Here is a 24,083-nt window from a genome sequence, read left to right as displayed (position 1 = left end):
GTGTGTGCGTGCGTGCGTGCGCACACACCACATCTTCATCCATTTATCTATTGATGGATACTTGGGTTGCTTCCATATTTTGGCTATTAATAAGTTACACTGCAGTAAACATAAGGGTGCATATGTCTTTTTGAATTAATGTTTTTGTTTTCTTTGGGTAAATACCCACAGTGAAATTACTGGATCATATGGTATTTCTGTTTTTAATTTTTTGAGGAAACTCCATGCTGTTTTCCACAGTGGTTGCACCAGTTTACATTCCCAAAAACAGTGCATGATGTTCCTTTTTTTCCACATCCTTGCCAACACTTGTTTCTTGTCTTTTTAATAATAGTCATTTTGACTGGTGTGAGGTGACATCTCATTGTGGTTTTGATTTGCATTTCTCTGTTGATTAATGATGTTGAGCATTGTTTCATATGTCTCTTGGCCATCCATATGTCTTCTTTGGAAAAATGTCTCTTCATGTCCTCTACTCATTTTTTAATCAGATTGTTTTTTTGGCATTGAATTGTATAAGTTTGTTATGTATTTTGGATATTAATCCCTTATCAGATAAATGATTTGCAAATACCTTCTCCCATTCAGTAGGTTGCCTTTTTGTTTTGTTGATGGTTTCCTTTGCTGTGCAAAAGTGATTCTGGTGTAGTCCCAATGGCTTTAAAAGATTTATTTATTTGAGAAAGAGAGTTCCCCCTCTCTCCTTGAGAGAAACCCAAGCAGACTCCACGCTGAGCAAGGAGCCTACATAAGGCTTGGTCTCATGACCCTGAGATCACAACCTGAGCTGAAAGCAAGAGTTGGATGCTTAACCGACTGCACCTACCAGGTGCCCCTGGATTTCACTTTTAAAAAAGCCTCTTGAAGCCAAGGAAGCCAAGTCAAGAATTCACTATCAGGTTTCACTTGTAGTACTTAGAGATTCTGGTGAATTCTTGAGGTTCTCAAACATAGCCTAGAGTTCCTGGGCCTGCCTGGAAGTGATCTTGCTTACTTCACCTGCGAGGCTAGGAACTTTAGGCCAGGTACCAGTCTAGTTTTCCTAAGAGAACTGTGAGCACTGGCTTCATGAAGTCAGCTATAGCTCCTTAAAACTGTCTGGTCGTATTTAATTAAATGAGCACTGCTTTCAAATATGGCATTCCAGTCAAAGCCTCAGTTGCATAACCAATGTTTCCACCTAGGGGACAGACTCTTATTGAACCTGTGCAAATATTTATATTGCTATGAAAATAAGAATACACAATAAAAGTTTTTGAATTATGGAAGAGTCAGGCAGGGAGAAAAAGATGTTTTATTTCTGTTTACAAAAGCATATTCTGCTTTTAAATCATTAAGGAGTTACAGATAACGTAAAAGAAAAAAGAGTTCTTTATATCCAGAAAATAGAACATTAAAGCATCAGCAGTATCTTAAATAAAGCTCGTAATCATCCTTCATCAGTTTATTCTGTCCTATTAATTAATTCTTGTTCGGCTAGATCTTGGGTTAGTAGTCTTATGAATCTATCTGCTTCCCCACTAGCTTTTTGGAAATCCTGACTTAGTCCACTGGTATAGTCTCAAAATTATTTAAGTGATGCCATCAGAAGCCCAAGAGTACCCAGTATAGTCCTTTTTCAACAGTTTTTTTTTGTTGTTGAAGATGAACACTCTAGCTTATAGCTGATTTGCAAGCACTTTCAGAGAAGCATCAGAATAAAACCAAAAAACTTACCTGTAGATGACAAAAGACGTAAAATGGTAGTGATTAAGTTACTCTTGATAATTTAATTAGTTGATTAATTTTTAAATTAAATAATCTCCGTGCCCAGTGTGGGGCTCACACTCGTGACCCTGAGATCAAGAGTCATCTGCTCTACCAACTGAGCCAGCCAGGTGCCCCACTACTGATCATTTTAAAAGTGAAAGATCTGTTGAGAGTTTGTTATAAAACATAATGTGAGTGATGAGGAAATTTGGTTGTTTTGTGGCCTGCAAACCAAAGTCAGTTCAATCCAAAAAAGTTTTAGACAAAATATCTATAAGCATAATAATTAACCTTATTTTAAAGAAGAGTGGATATTATATCTAATTTATGTGTATAAATGTATATGATCTTTGCAGAGAATAAAACCATAAAATATATAATAATCCTGAGCCATATGTCCTATCAAACATATAGTTAGAGCACATCAAGAATATATCAAGATTAGGAAGGGGTGGTGGTGGAGCAGGGTGGGAAGGGAACCAAAAACAACCAAAAGAATATATCAAGATTATTAAGTAAAAAATTTTAGTAAGTCTGGAATAAGTCCTAAATATTTGTATAATAAAATTCTGTAAGTAAGTGATGAGAATTCTGATTGAGAAACACTGGCCTATCTGGTAGAATATAGTATATTCAGATATGCTGTATATGACCAAGTTAACATAAAAAAATATATATAACTGAAATTATCAGTGATGATACAACAGTATTGTTATCTAATATTAGGCAGAGCAGCACCAGGACTCCTGATAAATAGAAACATATCATGGACGGTGAGAGTATTGATAAATTTCTGGACTTCATATAACTTCTGAAGTAATAATAATATTTTACTCATATAGATTTAACCTAGGAAGGGTAAGCATCACTTCTGATTTTGACAGTGCTTCCCATGCAAATCATAACATTGATCAAGTAAACCTAATTATTATTTTTTAAAAAGATTTTATTTATTTATTTATTTGAGAGAGAGCACAAGCAGGGGAGAGGGAGAAGCAGACTTCCCACTGAACAAGGAGCCCAATGCGTGGCTCGATCCTAGGACCCTGGGATGGATCATGACCTGAGCTGAAGGCAGAGGTTTAACCAACTGAGCCACCCAGGCACCCCAATCTAATTATTTTTAATACCTCTCTTTACAAGGTGAAAGAAGAAATTCTTTTTGGATTCCCAGGAACCCTTTGGGAAATTTCAATAATAGTCATGGGGCAACATACATCATTTAGGATTTGATTTTGAAAAGGCAGAATGTCAGAAGTTGTCAGGAGATTTAGAGATTTGAACATTTGGTTAAATAGGATCATGGGTCAGTGAGAAGAAATACTTGGCTACCTATTTTACCAAAGTGTCAAAAAATTTTATTTAAAGTAAACATAGGAAGGAACATGATGAACCATAGCTCTTTCAAAAGTGAGAAGACTTTTTTTAAACAATCAAGGTAATGATAAAGTCAATTTCAAGCACTGGAAATTCTGATAAGACAGAGTTTTTGCCTTCTGGGGAGAGTACTCAGAAGGCAAAGAAAAACCTTTTATAATCTTTATTCATTTAAGATTTATTTATTTATTTTAGAGAGAGCACAATGGGAGAAGGAGAATCTCAAGCAGATTCCACATGGAGCCCAATGTGGGACTCCCATCTCAAAACCCTGAGATCATGACCCGAGCCAAAACCAGGAGCAGACACTTAACCGACTGCACCACCCAGGCGCCCCTTATAACTTCTTTATTAAGAGCAGACCAACGACTCAAGAAAATTTTGTCATTTAATAGAAGATCAAATTTTTGTTTTGTGCAAGTAATATTTGATACTAAAGCACTTTTCAAAACTCTTACAAAATAAATGCATCAGATCTTAGCCAGCTTTGACCACAACAAAAAAATTTCTTTTTCATAAACTTTTTATAACCTTTTTTTTTTTTTTTTAAGATTTTATTTATTTATTTGACAGAGAGAGACACAGCGAGAGAGGGAACACAAGCAGGGGGAGTGGGAGAGGGAGAAGCAGGCTTCCCGCAGAGCAGGGAGCCTGATGCAGGGCTTGATCCCAGGACCCCGGGATCATGACCTGAACTGAAGGCAGACGCTTAATGACTGAGCCACCCAGGAGCCCCAACTTTTTATAACGTTTTATATCCATTCAGGTTTTGTCCTACATCTTGTTCTCTCTATTCTGGAAAAATTAGTCATTTTACTTTGGGATTATTTTCTTTTTCTTAATAAAAACACATTATACATATCCCTATACAGAGTTGTTCTTTTCTGTCACTATTTCTCCTGGTAGAGTCTCTTTTAAATATAAGATTATGACTTATAAATTACTGCTATTTTACAGAGAAAATGGAGTTGCATAACTGTGAACAGTCATGCACCATCATTTTGCAGTAGACTGGCAGAGCTTATGAATATACATCTTACAACTTTTTATAGCTGTACACTTCTCAATATGGCAAAAATGAATATGCCTATAAATAAACTCAAATATATATAGCTGCTTGGTACCATAAAAGTAAGACGGTAAAAAAAGTATAAACTTGAAATGCTTATGCTTTATTGTTCTGTCTTAATTAGAAATGACTTTGGTATTTAATAAATACCCGTGAATTAATTTACCATAGTTTTTTTTTTTTTTTTTTTTTAAGATTTTATTTATTTGAGAGAGAAAGCATGCACAAGTGGAGGGGAGAGGCAGAGGGAAAGGGAGAGAGAGAAGCAGGCTTCCCACTGAGCAGGGAGCCTGTTGTGGGACTCTGTCCCAGGGTCCTGGGATCACGACCTGAGCTAAAGGCAGACAGTTAACTGAGCCACCCAGGTGCCCCTCCAGTTCATATTTTTAACTCAGGTCCCTGAGAGCCCCTCATGAGTCTCTAGTAGGGAAAAGGGAGGCTTAAAGCTCAGGTGACTATAGGGAGTTGAGGGTTTGGAGTGAGAAGGGAAGGGTCTGATATGGTAGATAGAGGGTTGGAGGAGATTGGGGTATTAAAGGATTCAAGAGAACTGACAGGAAGGTTGAGGGTGGTAAAAAGGACAAAGGAAGAGCAGAGGGTATTGGGAAAGGAGAGGTTTTAGCTGAGCCAGTTTGGGGAGGTCCCAAGTTTTGCAAGGAGGACATTGAAGTTCTAAATTGTCTCTAGTAAAGTTTTGCCATTTTTGAAGATACTGAGTTGAGTTAGTGCTATAATGGTGAAGCATGCAGTCAATGGGAGAAGAGGAATGGTGCTCAACAGAATGAGAGTTACTTATGGGATTAAATGATTAAATCAGAAATAAGAGTTCAAAAGAGCTGGGAAAGAGTACAAGCGTACCGTGCAGATACTGCGGGTTTGCTTCCAGACCACCATAGTTAAATGAATATTGCGACAAGGCAAGTCAAATGAATTTTTAGTTTCCTAGTTCATATAAAAGTTATGTTTACACTGTACTATAGTCTTTTAAGTGTGCATTAGTATTATGTCTAAAAAACAACACATATGCCTAAATTTAAAAATATTTTATTGCTAAAAAATGCTGACTATATTCTGAGCTTTCATCAAGTTGTACTCTTTTTGCTGGTGGAGGGTCTTGCATTGATGTTCATGGCTGCTGACTGATCAGGTTGATGGTTGCTGAAGGTTGGGGTGGCTGTGGCAATTTCTTGAAATAGAAAACAATGAAGTTTGTTGCATCGATTGACTCTTCCTTTCATGAGCGATTTCTCTGTAGCATGTGATGCCATTTGATAGCATTTTACGTATAGTACAGTTTCTTTAAAAATTGAAGTCAGTCCTCTCAAAGCCTGCTGCTACTTCATCAACTAAGTTGATGTAATATTCTAAATCCTTTGTTGTCATTTCAAAAGTCTTCATAGCATCTTCACCAGGAGTGGATTCCATCTCAAGAAACCACTTTCTTTGCTCATCTGTAAGAAGCAACTCCTCAGCTGTTCAGGCTTTATCATGAGATTGCAGCAATTCAGTCACATCTTTAGGTTCCACTTCTAATTTTCTTATTATTTCCATCACATCTGCAGTTACTTTCTCTGCTGAAGTCTTGAACCTCTAAAAGTCATCCATATGGGTTGGAATCCAAACTCTTGTTAATGTTGATATTTTGATCTCTTTCCATGATTCACGGAAAAGTGGCATCTAGAATGGTGAATCCTTTCCAGAAGGTTTTCAATTTACTTTGCCCAGGTTCATCAGAGGAATCACTGTCTATGATAGCTGTAGCCTTATAAAATATATTACTTAAATAATAAGACTTGAAAGTTGAAATTACTCCTTGCTTTGTGGGCTGCAGAATGGATGTTGTATTAGCAGGCATGAAAACAGCATTAATCTTGGTGGACATCTCCATCAGACCTCTTCGGTGACAGGTGCATTGTCAACGAGCAGTAATATTTTGAAAGGCATTTTTTTTTTCTGAGAAGTGGGTCTCAACATTGGGTTTAAAACATTCAGTAAACCATGTTATAAACAGATGTGTTGTCATCCAGGCTTTGCTGTTCCATTTACAGAGCAGGCAGAGTAGATTTAGCATAATTCTTAAGCACCCTAGGATTTTCAGAATGGTGAATGAGCATTGGTTTCAACTTAGAGTCACCAGCTGCATTAGCCCCTAACAAGAGACTCAGTCTGTCCTTTGACATTTTGAAGCCAGGAATTGACTTCTCTCCAGCTGTGGAAGTTCTAGGTGGCATCTTTTTCCAATATAAGGTGGTTTTGTTTGCGTTGAAAATGTGTTGTTTAGTGTAGCCACCTTCCTTAATTATCTTAGCTAGATCTTCTGAATAACTTGCTTCTGCTTCTGTATTAGTACTTGCTGCTTTACCTTGCACTTTTTTTGTTACAGAGATGGCTTCTTTCTTTAAACCTCATGAACCAACGTCTGCTAGCTTCAAACTTTTCTGCAGCTTCCTCACTTCTCTCAGCCTTCATAGAATTGAAGAGAGCTTGGGCCTTGCTTTGGGTTAGGGTTTGGCTTAAGGGAATGTTGTGGCTGGTTTGATCTATCTAGACCACTAAAACTTTTTCCATATCATCAATAAGGCTGTTGTGCTTTCTTATCATTTGAATCTTCACTGGAATAGCACTTTTTTTTTTAATTTTATTTTTTTAAAATTTTATTTTATTATGTTAGTCACCGTACATTACATCGTTAGTTTTTGATGTAGTATATCATGATTCATTTTTTGCTTATAACACCCAGTGCTCCATGCAATACATGCCCTCCTTAATACCCATCACTGGGCTAACCCATCCCCCCATCCCCCTCCCCTCTAAAACCCTCAGTTTGTTTCTCAGAGTCCATAGTCCCTCATGGTTCATCCCCCCTCCGATTCCCCCCCTTCATCTTTCCCTTTTAATTTCCTTCAAGAGCTTTCCCTTTGCACTCACAACTTGGCTAACTGGTGCAAGAGGCCTAGCTTTCAGCCTATCTCAGCTTTTGACATGCCTTCCTCACTAAGCTTAATTACTTCAAGCTTTTGATTTAAAGTGAGAGATCTGTGACTCTTACTTTCACTTGAACACTTAGGGGCCATTGTAGGGTTATTCATTGGCCTCATTTCAGTATTGCTGTGTCTCAGGGAATACAGGGGCCTGCGGAGAGGGAGAGACACAGGGGAATGTCTAGTTGGTAGAACAGTCAGAACACAGAAAACATTTGTCAATTTGGTTGTCTTACATGGGTACAGTTTTGTGGTGCCCTAAAATAATTGGAGTAGTAGCATTGAAGATCAATGATCAAAGATTACCATAACAAATAAAACAATAATGAAAATGTTAGAAATATTGGAAGAATTACCATAATGTGAAATACGTACGTGAAGTGAGCAAATGCGGTTGGAAAAATGGCACCAATAGACTTGCTTGATGCAGGTTTGCCACAGACCTTTAATTTGTAAAAAATGCAGTATTTGTGAGGTGCAATAGAGTGAAGTGCAATAGAATGAGGTGTGCCTGTATTCCCTTGTGATGAGCCAAGGAAATTCCCACTGTAATCTCCACTGGAGGAGTCAAGGGAAGATAGAATAGCTGGGAATATTCCTTAGAGACTCTATGTTGCCATTAATTGATTTCTCCATTCTAGCCATTGTCTTCACGATTGCTAGCCTGAATTCCATCTCCAACATCTTGGTTATATCTCCATCCATTTGTAAATCTGCAGCAGAAGTCATAATTTCTGAGTCTTTTCTGTTTTGGGGGCTCCTCCTCCTAGTCATTCTGTTGATGGGTGTTTGAGGGAATGTATAGAGTCCAAATCATTGACCAGAACCCAAGCAAGATGCACCTGTTTTCTTGGGACCTTAGGGTTGCTGGCCTCTTGTTTTCCCAGCCTGTCTTCTGCGGGAGGGGCCTGCCGCGCTGTTACTCAGGCAACCCTGTTTGGGCGGAGTTGCCCTGCACCCCTGTGGCGGGGGATGGGCTCAGTGGGAATCAGTCTTTGGGGCTTTTGTTCTGTGGCGCTTTTCCCTGGCGGCTTTCTGCGTCTCTTCCGCGAGTCAGAGCAGAAGAGACCGTTTCCAACCCTCTGCCTCAGAGCAGAGAGGCCGCAGTCTGTTCTTCAGTGAGCTCTCCAGGCCACACCGTCTCCATTTTTGTCCCTGCTGCTATAAACTGCAGCGTCCTGGGTTGTGCGCCCCTCCGCAGCGCTCCCAGTCCTGCCTCCAGGTCGGGGCACGTCTCTGCCCTTTGTGCTTCTAAAACCGCCAGCCGCTCCCAGTTCGCGCACGGGCGCGACTCCGCCGCTTGGGGTTCTGTCCCGGGAACTGCAGTTCGCGTGCGCGCAACTCCGCAGCTTGGGGTTTCCACCCCGGGGGTTGCAGTTCACCGGCGGGACCCGGCGCACCGGGTTTCCGTCTCGGAGGCTGCAGTTCGCGTGTGCGCGACTGTAGCTCCGGGTTTCTGTCCAGGGGGCTGCGGTTCGCGTGCGCGCAACCCCGCCGGTCTGGTTTTCCACCCCGGGGGCTGCCCTAAAGTTCTTTCCCGACGTTACCGGTCTGCGAGTCTGTGCCCCGTCTGCAGCGCGTGAGGCTGTCACTCACCGGCGGTGCAGGATCCCCACGGCCAGGCACCCTCCCGCTGCCGTTTATCCTCCGATATCTGCCCGCAGAATCATGGCTCTTCGCTTCGTACCTCAAAACCAACCGCCTGTGATATTCTGTTTGTAGAGATCCAGATCTTCTTACATCTCAGGCTGGTTTCGTGGGTGCTCAGAGTGGTCTGGTAGATATCCAGCTCAATTCCGGGGACCAGTTGAAATAGGGTCCCCTACTCCTCCGCCACCTTTCCCCCCTCTAGCTGGGAATATTCCTACTCAAGAGTCAGGGTGTGATTCTCAAAGAGCCAAAGAAAAAAGTTTCTTTGCCGGAAAATATCAAAGTACCATGTTGCAACAGACTAGATGTCTGGAGCACTGGTTCAAGAGTTGAACTTAAGGAAAGATAACATGAATCTCTGGACAGGAGAGGAATTTAAATAGCATTATCAAGGTGGGAATGGTGTGTGTGAAGTCCAGTCCTCATCCAAGTCATGTCACCATACAAATGTCAAAAATAAATCCCTACTCAGTCAGGGAGATTATTCGAAAAGGTTATTGTAATAGGTAGAATGCTCTGACCACAAGATATGTTGGTATCTCAAAATCAAACACAGAAAGACTTTTCTCTTGAAGTGCCAGCAGGATCTTTGTGGGAGAGTGGGATAAGCTGGTGGGGGTTAGGAGATGATATGACCATGGTAGTTTAACAGATGTTTTTTTTTCCTGTGGTCACCTTATACTCAGAATGAGTCCTTAAGAGAGGATGTTCTGTGTTGTTTTGCTTAAGCTGAGAGCTAGCTAAAGTTTAGGGGTCTGTGGGGAGGAGATAAGCTTGACTAAACTTTGAACAAGTCAATAGGTAAGTAATGGGCATTTGTGAACACTTGGCCAGAATTAATGTAAAATCCTTTTGGGTTTATGACAAATATATTGTTAGATCAGGTTCTGGAGAATTCCTTTTAGATATTAGTAGATTTACCATATGTCTGTAAGGCAGTGAACTCTTTCTAGATATTGGGGATAAACTTAGTTATATTGCTCCTGTTCCCAAGGGGCAGAGATCCTAGTTGAAGTAGAAAATCTATTTTTGAAAATGCTAATATCAAAAAAGTGGTAAAGACTGTAAGAGCTCCACCTTTTCAGAAGGAAAACTGAAGCAATTGGGAAGATTCATGGAATAGATAAGATTTGAATCTGGCCTTGAAGAACTTGCTTGTTGGGATAATGTGAGGGAAGTATGGAGTGGGCAGCAAAATGAATACACTGTGGTGATGTAGTATGATGTGCTCACAGTCAGTGTGTTCCAAACCAGTTTGTATGATGCAGAGGCTATAAAATTAAGTTAGAGTCTTAGGTAGAAGTCACCTGGTGGTGTCCTGAAGTATTGAGGCTTTTTATTTTAGGCAAAGGAAATCAGAAAGCTTTTTGAGTTGGATAAAGTAGAAGTATTAGAAGTGGAAAATGGATGGGAGAGTGTTGAGATCACTTACTATTAAGGTAGTTTAGGCATAAGGTCATGAAGGTCTAGAGTAGGATAGTGGTTCTGAAAATGGAAAAGAGGCAGATTTAAGGACATGCTAAAGAAGAGTCAGCAAGACAGTATTTGGCAGACTGGGGGAAAAGGGAGGTGTCAAAGAGGGATCCACTGTGTACCTATAAGATTAGGAAATTGGTACCATTGACTCTTGAAGATATTTTTTTTGGCAGGTTGTGGGGGAGGTTATGAATTTAATTTAATGGATGGAAGAGATGGCCAACAAGAAGTTACAGGTGCAGTACTAAAGGTTAGGTTGGAGATGATGATGATTCGAAAATTACCTGAATAGAGTTGACCAGGTGAACTTGCAAATGTTCTCTTCTGTACTTTGCATTTCTGGAACAAGAGAGAATCTTGGGGATACCCATATTTGAGAAGTGGGAGGAGGATTTGAAACTAAAAGGCAGATGAAGCATGACCAGAAAAACAAGAATAACAGTGTAGTATAAGGAGAATTCTACATAGGTAGGGATATGGTCAACATTGTTGAATGCTACATAGAGGTCAAAAATAAGGACGGAGAAAAGACCATTGGATTTGTGTGCTTCTGGAGACTTGGAGAGAGCAGTTTTAGTTGAGTGATAGATGGGAAGTTAGTCTAAGTTAGACTAAGATGGTATGAAGTGTATTCAATATTGTAAGATTTTGTGGTTAGGAGAAATATAATTCTCTCGGTGGTAGCAAGGTTAGTGTTAATAGAACAAAGTTTTTTTGATAGCAGGGACTTGGCAGGAGCCATTGAAGATACAAGAAATAGGGAATAATCCATAGAGCAAAGTTGCAGAGAGGAAGTAGGGAGACTGAATCAAAGTATTGCTTTAACCATAAAAGGGAGAAAAGGTAACTTGTCATTTGAGACTGAGGACAAGATAAAGGAGGATAGGTGGGATATATAGAGATTTTTGAGAAGTTTAAATTAAGATGTTGGGGATAATGACATTTACCTTGCTCCCTGCCTCACTGAGATTATTTTAGGAGATGATCCGAGATGGGAGGATTCAAAGCATGGAATTTGTCTTCAGGAAAGCAGAAAAAGTTTAGAAAGGCTACTAGAGAAAGTTTGGTAGGAAGTTAATAAAGGAAAATGAGGATTCCTAAGCACCTGTGCGGGTTCCACTGAAGGGATATGTTGGCAGATATTTGGGTTATCTGGCTATTCGGAAGTTAGAAGGTAAGCTCTTTGGAATGAAAGTTAACGGAATGCATGGCATATATGCTATAACTAGGGGTGTGTGTGTGTGGATCCAGTGTATTTCTTTCATAGATTAAAACAATATTACCAATCAAATTATACCTTTCAGATATCCCATTTAATATATTGCTGAATATCTATTGGTACCAATATCTATTGGTTGTAATATTGTATAAAGTTATTCAAGTATCAGAAAGGTGGTTAGGGTGAACCCTGGGATTTCCTTTTAATAGTTAGTAGGTTTACATAGTGTTCTTTCTTTATTTTTTTAAAAAAAGATTTTAAAGTAATCTCCACACCCAACATGGGGCTCCAAACTCATAACACCGAGATCAAGAGTCACATGCTCTACTGACTGAGCCAGCCAGGCACCCCTACGAATAGTCCCTTAGAAATCTTAATTATAAGTAGTACTGCTAAATTAAAAGAAGTTAACTCGTCCCCTCATCCCAGCCCTTTTTTTATCCCCTTGTACTTAGAAGGCTTTTGAGGTCTTAAATGATCAGAAAGGTTCTTTGGATTTTGTAGACTAAATGTTCAGTAGAAATGTTAATGTTTGACTTGAAAGTCATAAACAGACTTAACAGATGTAGCTAATACCTGATGCCACATACAGGTTTGGCACACAGTTTTCCAAGGATAGTGCCATAAAGAAAGGTGCTCAATAAATAATAGATTATTATCACTCTTGGATTTTAAATTGTAACTGCTCTCAGGCAGTTGCTTAGCCCTGTTTAGTACTTAGCATTGTGCCCTTAACTAATAGAGACCTTTTTCCTGATTTTTAAAATTGGCTCATAGCATGAAGGGCTCAATATAAGACACTGAGTACTGATAAATCGTTGTGATGAATGAAGCCTTGAAATTAGTTAAAAGTGAATCTGTGAGGGAAATTTATTAATTTGCCAATAGCAGTATTAGATATACGGAATAAGCAGACAGGGCTCTTAGTCACTTTTTTAAAAAGCTATCTACCTGTTTGTTTTTGACTAAGACAGATGGATTTAAGCTTAGGTAGTAGAGAAATTAATGTTATGCTTCTAGATGACAACCACTTGGCAGCCATAATCCATAAACTGGATGAACATCACTTTTTTTCTTTATACTTTTTTGAGCACCTTAATTTTTTTGAAATTAATTTCTTAAAAAAGAGATAGTGATTACTTTTAAATGGTACTTGGTATTGCCTTTGGATGACACAGTTTTAGACTTTTAGTTAAGTAATTGTGAGAGAAGATCATGTACATTATTGCATAACTCTGGTATTATTTTTCCTTCCCTCATTTGTATTCTTCATCGCAGCCTTTAGATCTGTGCTATTCAATATGACCGGTTGTCTATTTAAATTTAAATGAATTAAGGTTAAATAAAATTAAAGATTTAATTTCTCAGTCACAGTAGCCACATTTTAAGTGCTCCCTAGCATGTGGCCAGTGGATACTGTATTGCCCAGTGGAGAGTGTATTTCTATCATCCTAGAAAGTTCTTTTGGAAAGTTGTACTCTAGATCTTTAATTACTAATGATGTCAGGAAAGTAAATGTCAGGAACTTGGAATAGATACTTGAAAACTCCCAAAACCATAGAATTTATACAAGTTCAATCCTAACAGCTTCAGCCTTCTCAAAGTTTAATATTACTTCTTTAGGATAGGCTTTCTATTTAGTTTTGATATTAGGTCTTATTCAGAGGTCATTCTGATAATAATGTGAAACGGAATAAAATAGTTGTGTCAAGAACTATGTCTGCCAGATTATTTAACAGGTTTATTAAGATATTGTTGATAATACAATAAAATGTGCATATGGAAAGTGTATTTAATAAGTTTTGATATATATACCTCTCACGAACCATCCTCGTAGACATAATATACCTGTTACCCACAAGTTTCCTCATGCCTCTTTATAATCTCTTCCTGTATAATCCCTGTTCTTTTTTACCCTCTTTGTCCACCTCCAGACAACCACTGATCTGCTTGCTGTCACAATAATTTGAATTTTCTAAAATTTTATATAAATGGAGTCATTCAATCTGTACTTTTTTTTTTGATCTGACTTCTTTCACTCTGCATTATTTTGAGATTCACATGTTATATGAGAGTCCATGTTACATGTACAAATAGTTCATTACTTTGTATTGTATGGATATATCACAGTTTGTTCATCCATTAGTTTGTTGATGACATTTGTGTTGATCCCAGTTTGGCCTTATTTCATACAAGCTGCTATGAACATTTATGTATAGGTCTTTGTATTGACATATGCTTTTATTTCTCTTGAGTAAATACCTAGGCATGGAATGGCTGGATCATATGCTAGGATGTATGTTTAACCTTTTAAGAAACTGTCAAACTCTTTTCCAAAGTGGCCGCACCATTTACATTCCCCCCAAGTAGAGTGTGAGTGTTCCACTGGCTCCATATCCTTGTGAATTCTTGGTATGGCCAAACTTTTTAATTTTATGTGACAAACTGTTTTCATAAGAAAAGACTGTCCGAGTAGAATTATTTCTTTGCTCTTGCAACTTTTTGTATTTAAATGCTGCAAAAATAGTATTTTGTTTGTGAAGACTTTAAGACAGTCTTCTATAGAAGATTCATTTACTCTTATTTTTGATAGTATTTGTTCACTAATGCTGATTTGAAACTCAGTTTATAGGAACCATTACATTTCCTTTCTTTTTACTTACATATTTTTCTTTTTTTGTTCTAGCGGCCCCTTTGTTGCTTTATGCAAACAGACGGGACTTGCGATTGGTTGATGCTACAAATGGCAAAGAGAATGCTACGATTGTAGTTGGAGGCTTGGAGGATGCAGCTGCGGTGGACTTTGTGTTTGGTCATGGCTTGATATACTGGAGTGATGTCAGCGAAGAAGCCATTAAACGAACAGAGTTTAACAAAACTGAGAGTGTACAGAATGTTGTTGTCTCTGGATTATTGTCCCCTGATGGGCTGGCATGTGATTGGCTTGGAGAAAAATTATACTGGACAGATTCTGAAACAAATCGGATTGAAGTTTCTAATTTAGATGGATCTTTACGAAAAGTTTTATTTTGGCAAGAGTTGGATCAACCCAGAGCTATTGCCTTAGATCCTTCAAGTGGGTAAGTTTTGTGCAATGTACAAAGCCTATTTCATCTGTTTTCTGTCTGCTAGCATAGACAACCCCCCCAACCCCAAGAGTAAAGAAAGATCAAAAACCAAATTTTAGATTCTTTGAGCTTCTTTGTCAGGTAGACTTGAACGTGGGAAATTATGTTGTGGTCTTAAAGTAAGATGTTTCTGTAAATATTGTAATATTGTGTTTCTAACATCACTTATGGGATAGCCATACATAGAGTTCTTGGTTTGTTTTCTGCATTTAATAATTATGAGAGGATAATTAGAAGGCAGAGAAGAAGGGATGAAGACCTAACAAGTATTTGATAGCTCAAGACAACATAAAAAAATCTTACCGATCTTACAACTGTTAGTGTATATGCATTTTGTTATACTAGTATCTTTTTATTAAACTCTGAAGTATTATTTAATACGTCAGTATTGAATGAAAAATAAAAATTAAGTTGTTAAAGAACTCATTTCTAGTTAGTTAAGCATATATTTGCTGTAAAGGTTTATTTTCTAATGAGAAGGGAAGCTTAAAGCTATGGGTAAATCCCATTAGAAAATGTGAACTGTGTCATGTTACTATGCTTCACTTCTGCTATATACCATTCCTTGATACTTGTTTATTGAATATGTTGTTATGCCAGAGTCTGTCATGGTAGATAACTAAACATTAACCTGAAATGAGTTACTCATAATTGTTTAAAATGTAAAGATAAGTAACCTGCAAATAACCATTTTAACACTTTGTTTTCTTTGACTTTCAAGTATGTTGGAATGCTTTAAAACACATTTATAGAAGGGAGTGGATTAATAGTATGTAATAGAACGTGAGGAAAAATGAAAGAAATGTTTATGTGTTCCTTTGTCTTGATATCAGGCCTTATTTGGTGACAAAGTTTAAAGAAGATGCCATGTTGTAGGAAAATTAAAAGATTTGTCTGCCCATGAAAGATAATGTGGGCAACAGTATAGTGAAACTTTAGGGTGAGAAGTTCTGGAACACACATATGTATAATTTATATAATATATAAAAAATTATATATTTTTTAGAGGGGCATTAAGAAGTATCTGCTAAAGTCAGATGGTCTTTTAATAAAGCATCAGAAAATATAGTGGGTCTCGTGGTAGGAAAAAGGGTTGACTGTCCCAAGGAGGAGGTCAGAGATGTTGGATATGCAGTAAACTGTACTGATGAAAAATTTGGTTGTTGAGAACTTGCAAGATATTTTTGAGAAATGGAATCTGTGTTTTGCCAACAAAGTTTGAGTCGCAGAGAGTGTTGAAATGTTTGTGAGGTTACTGCTTTATAGAACACGGGGTTTTGCTGCTTTCAGTGGTCATTAGGGAATAGTACTTTGGAGAAAAGAGAAATTTTTTTTTTTAAGATTTTATTTATTTATTTGACAGAGAGAGAGAGAGAGAGAGATTACAAGTAGGCAGACAGGCAGGCAGAGGGAGATGGAGAAGCAGGCTCCCCCCTGAGTGTGGGGCTCGATCCCAGGACACCGGGATCATGACTTGAGCCGAAGACAGACGCTTAACTGACTGAGCCACCCAGGCGCCCCAAGAGAAATATTTCTTAAAAAAATTGTTTTTGACAAATTTAATCTTATAACTGTAAGGGCGATGATGGCAATTTAGCCAACTGTCTTTTAAATAGTATGTTCAGAGCTCTGCTTTTTGTACTCTTGTTGGGGAGAGAGGGGGAATATCTTTAAGGATTTACAGTCTAAGGACAGAAAACTTGGATGAGAGAACTTTTCCTTCTTCAAAAGCATGTTTATTTGTATTATATAGTATGTATGTGGAGAGAGGAAGAGTGTTAAAGGGAATTGGAAGAGCCACAAGAGCTCCTAAGGAGGATGGGTGGATAAAATTGCTTGATTACCACAATTCCAGAGCAGCATCTAAATCATTTCTACAAGTGATAATGATTTTATGATAGTACATATTCAAGGGAGTTGAATTTATAGGTAATTCTTGACTGTTCAGGATCTAATCATCTAATGATTAAATGAATCATTCTCATTTCGTGCCCTAAACTAATGAGCTTTACTTCTGGGTGTCAGGTCTGATAAGTGTCTTAGGAAGTAAGTTTACCATATTATTAAAAAATACATTAGAGTTTCTGTGGCTTTAGTTTACCCATGAAACTTCCCAGTATTGAAGGTGAGAAACTGCCAGAGACTCAGCTGATCAAGAATATTACTGGAAGAATCAATAAAAGTGTGCATTAGAGTTTCTGTGGCTTTAGTTTACCCATGAAACTTCCTAGTGTTGAAGGTGGGAAACTGCCAGAGACTCAGCTGATCAAGAATATTACTGGAAGAATCAATAAAAGTGTGCTTTGAAGGTAGAAAGTAGTATTTAAGCTTCTAAGGGATGATCATTGAACACTATTTTTCCTGAGGCCTTAAGTTTTGGTCAAACAGTGAAATATTTTTTTCATTATTTTTGATGTTTGTGGTTTGTGTTGCTTATGTGTATGAATGTGTGTGTAAATTTCCCCTCTCCCCCCCTTCTTAAAATCTTTTTTAATTTTTGGAAAGTTATGTGTCATATGGCTATTTTTAAAATTACACAACTGAAAATAAATAGAATGCAGCCAAATGGTATGTATACATTTTGGTATTTAGCATGATGGAGTGTAAAATTATATTTTAAACTCATGCATTTAAAAATATATTCTGTCAGTCTTCGGTGTTGATCTTAGATTTATGTGGTTTTACTGGAAAAGTAATTTTAGATTGAGTACATCACTTATCAAACAGAAGAGATGATTTCCAGATTTATTTTTGCGGGGAGAAATGAAGTTTACTTTCCAGAGAAAGTACATGAAAACAGTGCTGAAGAAAAATGTAGGCTTTATCAGAGTTCCAGTATCCTGGGTTATAAGGTTCAGAAGAGCTGACTGAACTCTCTCACATCAGCTTATGTAAAAGGAAAGCTATTGAATGACCAGTATTGTTTGAGCCCTGGGAACTAGTGCAGACATCTGTGTGCTTTCGGATGTATGGAGTTCTTTGTGTAATCAGTCCATTTAGACTGAAGGAAGATTTTTATTTCCCTCCCTAAATTTGGCCTCTGTTAGTCTGAGATTTTTTTTTTCTTTTGAGTGATGGCAGTGTAGAATTCAGAATAAGGAACAGGAAAACGTGTGTCTAGAAATTGTTCCAGGAGTGAATAACCATAGTTATAGGAAGCAGTATCCTTATAGTGAGAAGGTAATTCCTGACTATTTGGCTGCTCTACTTGTGGAGTTTCTTAGTCTGTTCCACAACTACTGTACTACTCTTAGTGATGTTGAGGGCCCCTGTTTCAGGTACAAATAAAGTAGTTTTAAGGGGTTTTTGTTTGTTAAGGATCTGTTCCTATTCCAAATTCTTTTGGATATTTTTTTAAAAAGTTAAACTTTAGTGATTCAGTCTGAAGTGAATTCATACTAAACAGCTTTGAAAGATACTTATTTTTAAAATACATTTTTATCATCTTTAAGAATAATATTTATAACACTAGAGTTCTGCTTTAAAAATGCTTGCAGAACTAACTCAATGGAATAAATAATGTATAATTTCCCGAGTATGTTTAGAGGTATTTTCTACACTGGTGTGTTCCAGATGACTAAAATCATTCCTACCACATAACGGTGTTCAATAAATATTTTTTGAGTGACTGGACCTTATACTTTCTTTCATAATCCTGTTAGTTTTCCTTGTTAGAGGAGAAAGTGTTTTCTAAGCAAATACAAATTTTAGCATTATCTCATGAATTCTACCCCAGTATGGTTTTGATTACAGTTGTTTATTTAAAACATATTTAAGATTTTTAGTTTTTTCAACTCAAGTTTTCAAGATAATAGAGCTTGTTTTATGTCACATCTAGCTCTCTTATTTACCAGCAAGTCACTTCATTCTTTTGGACTTCAGTTTTCTCATCTCTAAAATGAGGATGCCTTTTAGTTTTGAAATTAAGTTTAAAAAGTGAGGTATTTAAATAAGTATATCGATTTTTAAATTTTTATTTTACAGTTACACATTATGGACATTATACAAGTCCCTAATTTAGGTATGCTACACTTAGAATGTGTTTCTGCGGAACAGATTCTTAAAATTTTGTTTCTACTGCCCTTATTGTATAGGTCATCATACTCAACCTCTTTTTATGGCTGTTTGACCCCTAAAACCAGTTTGCTGATTCCACTGGATGTAAATTAGAAAATACTTCAAAATGTCAGAAGATTCTTTTTGTTTGAAGAATGAAAACTGTAGCCAGTTACTTTCAGACAGATTATATAGATTCAATATAGTTTAGAGGTGGGGTTTTTGAGATTATCCCAAATTTAAGAGCAATGTGTTAGAAAAGCCACTAATCCAGACTTCCTGGATTAGTGGCTTGGCTTTACCAGCCTCTGGGATATGATTCAAGGCCCTTGAAAATGGAAAAACAAACGAACGAACAATTTTTTAAGAATAAGTAAGTGTGTGTATATATGTATATTCTCAAATGTTAGTGTAGGGTTTTTCCCTTTACTTAAAAAACGTCTTAACCCTCATCCAATTTTTAGTTCTTTGTATCTAGTGATATCTATTACCCTGTCTTAGACTGAGTTGTAATTATGTAGTCAAGTTTTTTTATGTCCCATATCTCCAGGCCCACTTTTATTGAAGGAACATTGAAAGGGAATATTTGTAGTATAACTAATGACTTTACCTAGCCCTGTCTCTTAATAGCTTTGCTTTTTAAATAAAAGCTTTCCTTGCTTGCAGCACTGACCTTTTAATTCAGCCTTAGCAGAAAGAAGAATGAAATTTTGTGAGATTCAAGAATAGGATACCTTTAACTGAGTATTGGCTCTCTGTATTTTGGTGATCTTATGTACCCTTGCTGTATTCCACTGTGACTGGCTCTTTAGAAATGTAGTTAAATTAGTTTTGACTGGCACCAAGTATTTGTGCCATTGAGCCTTTAAGATTTTGGAAGGAGTTTGCCAGATAGCTAATTTGTGAAATAGGAATAAAATGGTTGTCTTTTTTTTTTTTTTTAAGATTTTATTTATTTATTAGAGAGCGTGCACGCACAAGCCAGCGGGAGAGGCAGAGGGAGAAGCAGACTCCCCTTGAGCAGGGAGCCCAACGTGGGGCTTGATCCCAGGACCCTGGGATCATGACCTGAGCCGAAGGCAGACGCTCAACCGATTGAGCCACCAGGTGCCCCTAAAATGATTGTCTTTAGTATTTTTTTGCAACGTTTAATATTGATATTGTATTCCTTTTAGAAATTTTTCTCTTAAGACTTCCTGATTTTTATACTGTTTGGTTTTCCTACCACTTGGACCACCCTTTCCTTCCTTCTTCATTAGCTCTTGAAATATGGAACGGTTTAAATAAAGTACATCATTTTCTTTATTCTTTCCCTGAGATTATATCAATTTCCATAGCTTTTGCATAGAAGCAGATAGCCAATTATCCCAAAATATAAAGCTTCATACTGGACTTTGCTTTAAAAGCACTGGTTCTGTGTATGAAGGATCTTGCTCCAAACTCTCAACAACTTAACAGTTTTGAAAAATGTCTTGGTAAACTGGGGAAGCCTATTTTCTACCGATTAAATCCTAGAACTGATAGGGAATCTTGAGGATCTTATAGCTAAATGCCTTCACTTTGTGGCTGAAGAAAATCAAGGCCTTGACTAAAATAAGAGACAGCCAGATTCTTAGTTGAGATTTTCCAGTTCCACATTTGGTGCTTTTTTCTTCATGAAAAGTATCTTGCTGAAGCAATGTGTTTTGTTTTGCAAATTGAATTACTTTAAAAATGCAACGTGATAGCTTTATTTAAAGGAACATTTTGTAAATTCTTTGTTTTTAGATTTACTCACTGTATCAGTTTCTTATTTTACCATTGCTTTTTGCATCCACTTAATCCATTTGGGTTCAGTTTCCTTCGCTTAAAGTATGTTCTTGAATATTCCTTTCAGCAAAAGTTGCTTAATAGTAAACTCTTGGTCTTCATCTGAAAATGTGTTTAATTTACCCTGATTCTTGGATGATAATTAGTTGATGATAGAATCTGGGTGATAGTTATTTTCACTCAGTTGTTGGAGGGTATGATGATTTTCTTGTTGCTGTGAGAAGTCTGGTATTTCCTAATTATTGTCGCTTTGTAAATACTTTGTTGTTGTTGTTTTCTGGTTTTGATATTTTGCAGCTTTTCCTACCCTGTGTCTAGATGTGGCTCTATTTTTATTTATCCTGCTTAGAATTCGTGTTTGTAGAATCTAATCATTATTGTTATCCAGTAGTTCTAGAAACAAATTATGCATTATTTCTTACTTTTCCTTCATCATTCTTAGATTCCCTTGGAACTCCTGTTTGATGTATGATGGACTGTCTAATTTTGTGCTCCATGCCTCTTAATCTTGCTTTCATATCGTCTCTCTATCTCTCTTGGCTACTATGTGGTTTATTTTTTCACTTGTCTTCCAGATAACTAATTCTTTCCTCAGGTGTGCTTAATTTTGCAGCTTAATGAATCCGTTGAATTTTTAATATCAGTGACTATATTTTGCTCTTCTAGAAGTTCTTTGTGCCCCTCTTTTAAAAGACTTATGATGAGAAAATGTCAGCTTACATGAAAGTAGAATAGTGTATCAATAATTTTAGACTTAGAAAAAAGTTAGAAAAATAGTACATAGTTCTTTAATATAAGATAATATATGTTATATAATTAATTAATATAATATAAGATAATATAAGATAGATAATATAGATATAAAATAGGTAATATATAATATAATAGTACATATATATTATATATGTAGATATGTATATAATATATATAAGATAATATAATAGATAATAAAATAGATAATATAGATATAAAATAGGTAATGATATAAAAGTACATAGTTCTAAAGTATACTATACATAGTATAATTTTCACCCAGCATCTGTTAATATTAACATTTTATTTAACCATAGAACAGTTATCTAGACTAAGAAATTAATGTTAATATAATGTTATTAACTATCTGTATACCATATTTAAATTTCTCCAATTTTCCTACTAGTGTCCTTTTTCTGGTCTAGGATCCCATATTGCATTTAGTTGTTATCTCTGTCGTCTTTCCTGTCTGGGACATTTTAGCAGTTTTTGCCTATGTAACCTTGACCTTTTGAAGATTACTGGCCAGTCATTTTGTAGAATGTCTCCCACTTTGGGTTTGTCTGATGTTTTCTTATGATTTGATTAAGGTTATACTTTTTTGGCAAGAATACCACAGAAGTGATATGTGCTTTTCTCAGAACATCATTATCAACAGGGTGTACATGATGTGGATACTGGTGATGTTACATTTGATTACTTACTTACAGTGTTTGCCAGAGTTTTTTTTAAACTGTGTTTACTATTTTTTCCTTGTAATAAATATTGGAAGTTATGCAATTATCTTGTTTCTCATTATACTTTTATCCACTAATTTAAGCATTCTTTGATGGTGTTTGCCTGCAACAGTTATTGCTATGGTGTTTGCCACATGGTGATTTTTCTAGTTCCATTGCTCCTCCCACATGTATTTTTAGTTAAATTCTATTTTAATGAAGAGCTGTCTTGTCCTTTGCACTTATTTATATATTGTTATTTATATTAGTATGGACTCATGGGCATTTCTTTTATTCTATAGATTATAGACCATTACTGTCATCATTTCTTGCTCAAGCTGTCACAGATTTGGCCATTGGGAACTCCTTCAAGTTTGTTCCTGTGTCCTTTTGATAGGCCCTCATCATTTTTTAAGTAGTTTTTTTATGGGCTGACAGCAGATGTTTCAGACTCGTCCTTTTTCTGCTTCATGCTTGGAATCAACCATTTCTCCAAGGAGCTCTGTCTCCTTTTATTGGTATTTAGAAACTAAGATTTGGAAGCTAGGTGTGGGGGTCTTTGCTACTAGGTTTTCATTAATTTTTTTTTTTTTTAAGATTTTATTTATTTATTTGACAGAGACAGACACAGCGAAAGAGGGAACACAGCAGAGGGAGTGGGAGAGGGAGAAGCAGGCTTCCCGCAGAGTAGGGAGCCCGATGCGGGGCTCAATCCCAGGACCCTGGGATCACGACCCTAGCCGAAGGCAGACGCTTAACGACTGAGCCACTCAGGCGCCCCAGTTTTCATTACTTTTAAGCCCTAGACATAGTTAGGAAATACATGGATGTGTACACATACACGTAGTGCTGTGTGTTTTCATCTTTATCTATATATTAAAAAAATATGAGTTCATGTTGATATCTCCATCATAATCCAGTTCCAATCCACCACCACAATATTACATTATAGTCTTGTCCCTTTTCTTTTTTGGTCAATTCTTTGATAGTTAGAAACCTGGTTTATGAATATAAATATCAAATATTTATCAAATATACAGTATATTGTCATATGTTTTGTGCAAACCTAGCGTGCAAGGGTTTCAGAATTGCTAACCTGTACTCTTATGAGCAACAAATTTACTGTCTAGAATACAATACTATGAAACTACTATCTGCAGAGTCAAAATACAGTTTTCCAAATTTATTTAGGTAATTTCTTTCTTATCTGTTGCAGTGTGGCTATATTATTCATTTATAATACATTTGTCATGGTTTGTATTCATTTTGAATATCTCTCCCAATATCCTAGCTGATTCTAAGTATTGATTTATATTGGAGTTATGTGAAACAATTGCCACGTTTTTAAGAGTTAGAGATGACATAAGTTATATTCTGAGTAGTGTCCTTCATCCCCATCCCTTCTACCCTGGTCCTATTCTCCCTTTCTTTCTTGTCTGTTCCCTCTTATTTATAGTTACCTTACTTTCATTAATTTTTGGTTTTATCCTCTTGAAATCCTTTTTTTTTTTTAAAGATTTATTTATTTGACAGAGAGAGACAGCGAGAGAGGGAACACAAGCAGGGGGAGTGGGAGAGGGAGAAGCAGGCTTCCCGCCGAGCAGGGAGCCCGATGTGGGGCTCGATCCCAGGACCCTGGGATCATGACCTGAGCCGAAGGCAGACGCTTAACGACTGAGCCACCCAGGCGCCTCCTTCTTGAAAATCGCACAAATGAACTAATACATGAGTGTTTTCTTATATTCTCTTTTTTCTTACATGAAAGAGTAACATACTAAAGTGCTCTTTTGCATTTTCTCTTTTTTTTACTTAACAATACATCCTGAATATCATTCCATAGATCTCTTTCTCATTCTTTTTTGCAATGATGGTAGTATTCTATTGTATGAATGTACCATAGTTCATCAGCCACTCTCTTTTTTTTTTAAAGATTTTATTTATTTGACAGAGAGAGACACAGCGAGAGAGGGAACACAAGCAGGGGAGTGGGAGAGGGAGAAGCAGGCTTCCCGCCGAGCAGGGAGCCCGATGTGGGACTCGATCCCAGGACCCCGGGATCATGACCTGAGCCGAAGGCAGACGCTTAACGACTGAGCCACC

At 37.1% G+C, this 24,083-nt stretch overlaps 1 protein-coding gene across 1 annotated transcript in view; it reads left to right on the top strand.

Moving 5' to 3' along the window:
- LRP6 (LDL receptor related protein 6) overlaps positions 1-24,083 on the top strand; it is a 181,164-nt gene that overhangs the window by 9,361 nt on the left and 147,720 nt on the right. The window contains exon 2 of the mRNA XM_032391785.1: positions 14,208-14,601. Within this exon, the coding sequence (XP_032247676.1) occupies positions 14,208-14,601 (394 nt within the window). The remainder of the gene's footprint in view (positions 1-14,207; positions 14,602-24,083) is intronic.

Source organism: Phoca vitulina, unplaced genomic scaffold, assembly GCF_004348235.1.
Source record: "Phoca vitulina isolate PV1807 unplaced genomic scaffold, GSC_HSeal_1.0 scaffold64, whole genome shotgun sequence".
Classification (NCBI taxonomy): Eukaryota; Metazoa; Chordata; class Mammalia; order Carnivora; family Phocidae; genus Phoca; species Phoca vitulina.
This window is presented reverse-complemented; position numbering and strand designations above follow the sequence as displayed.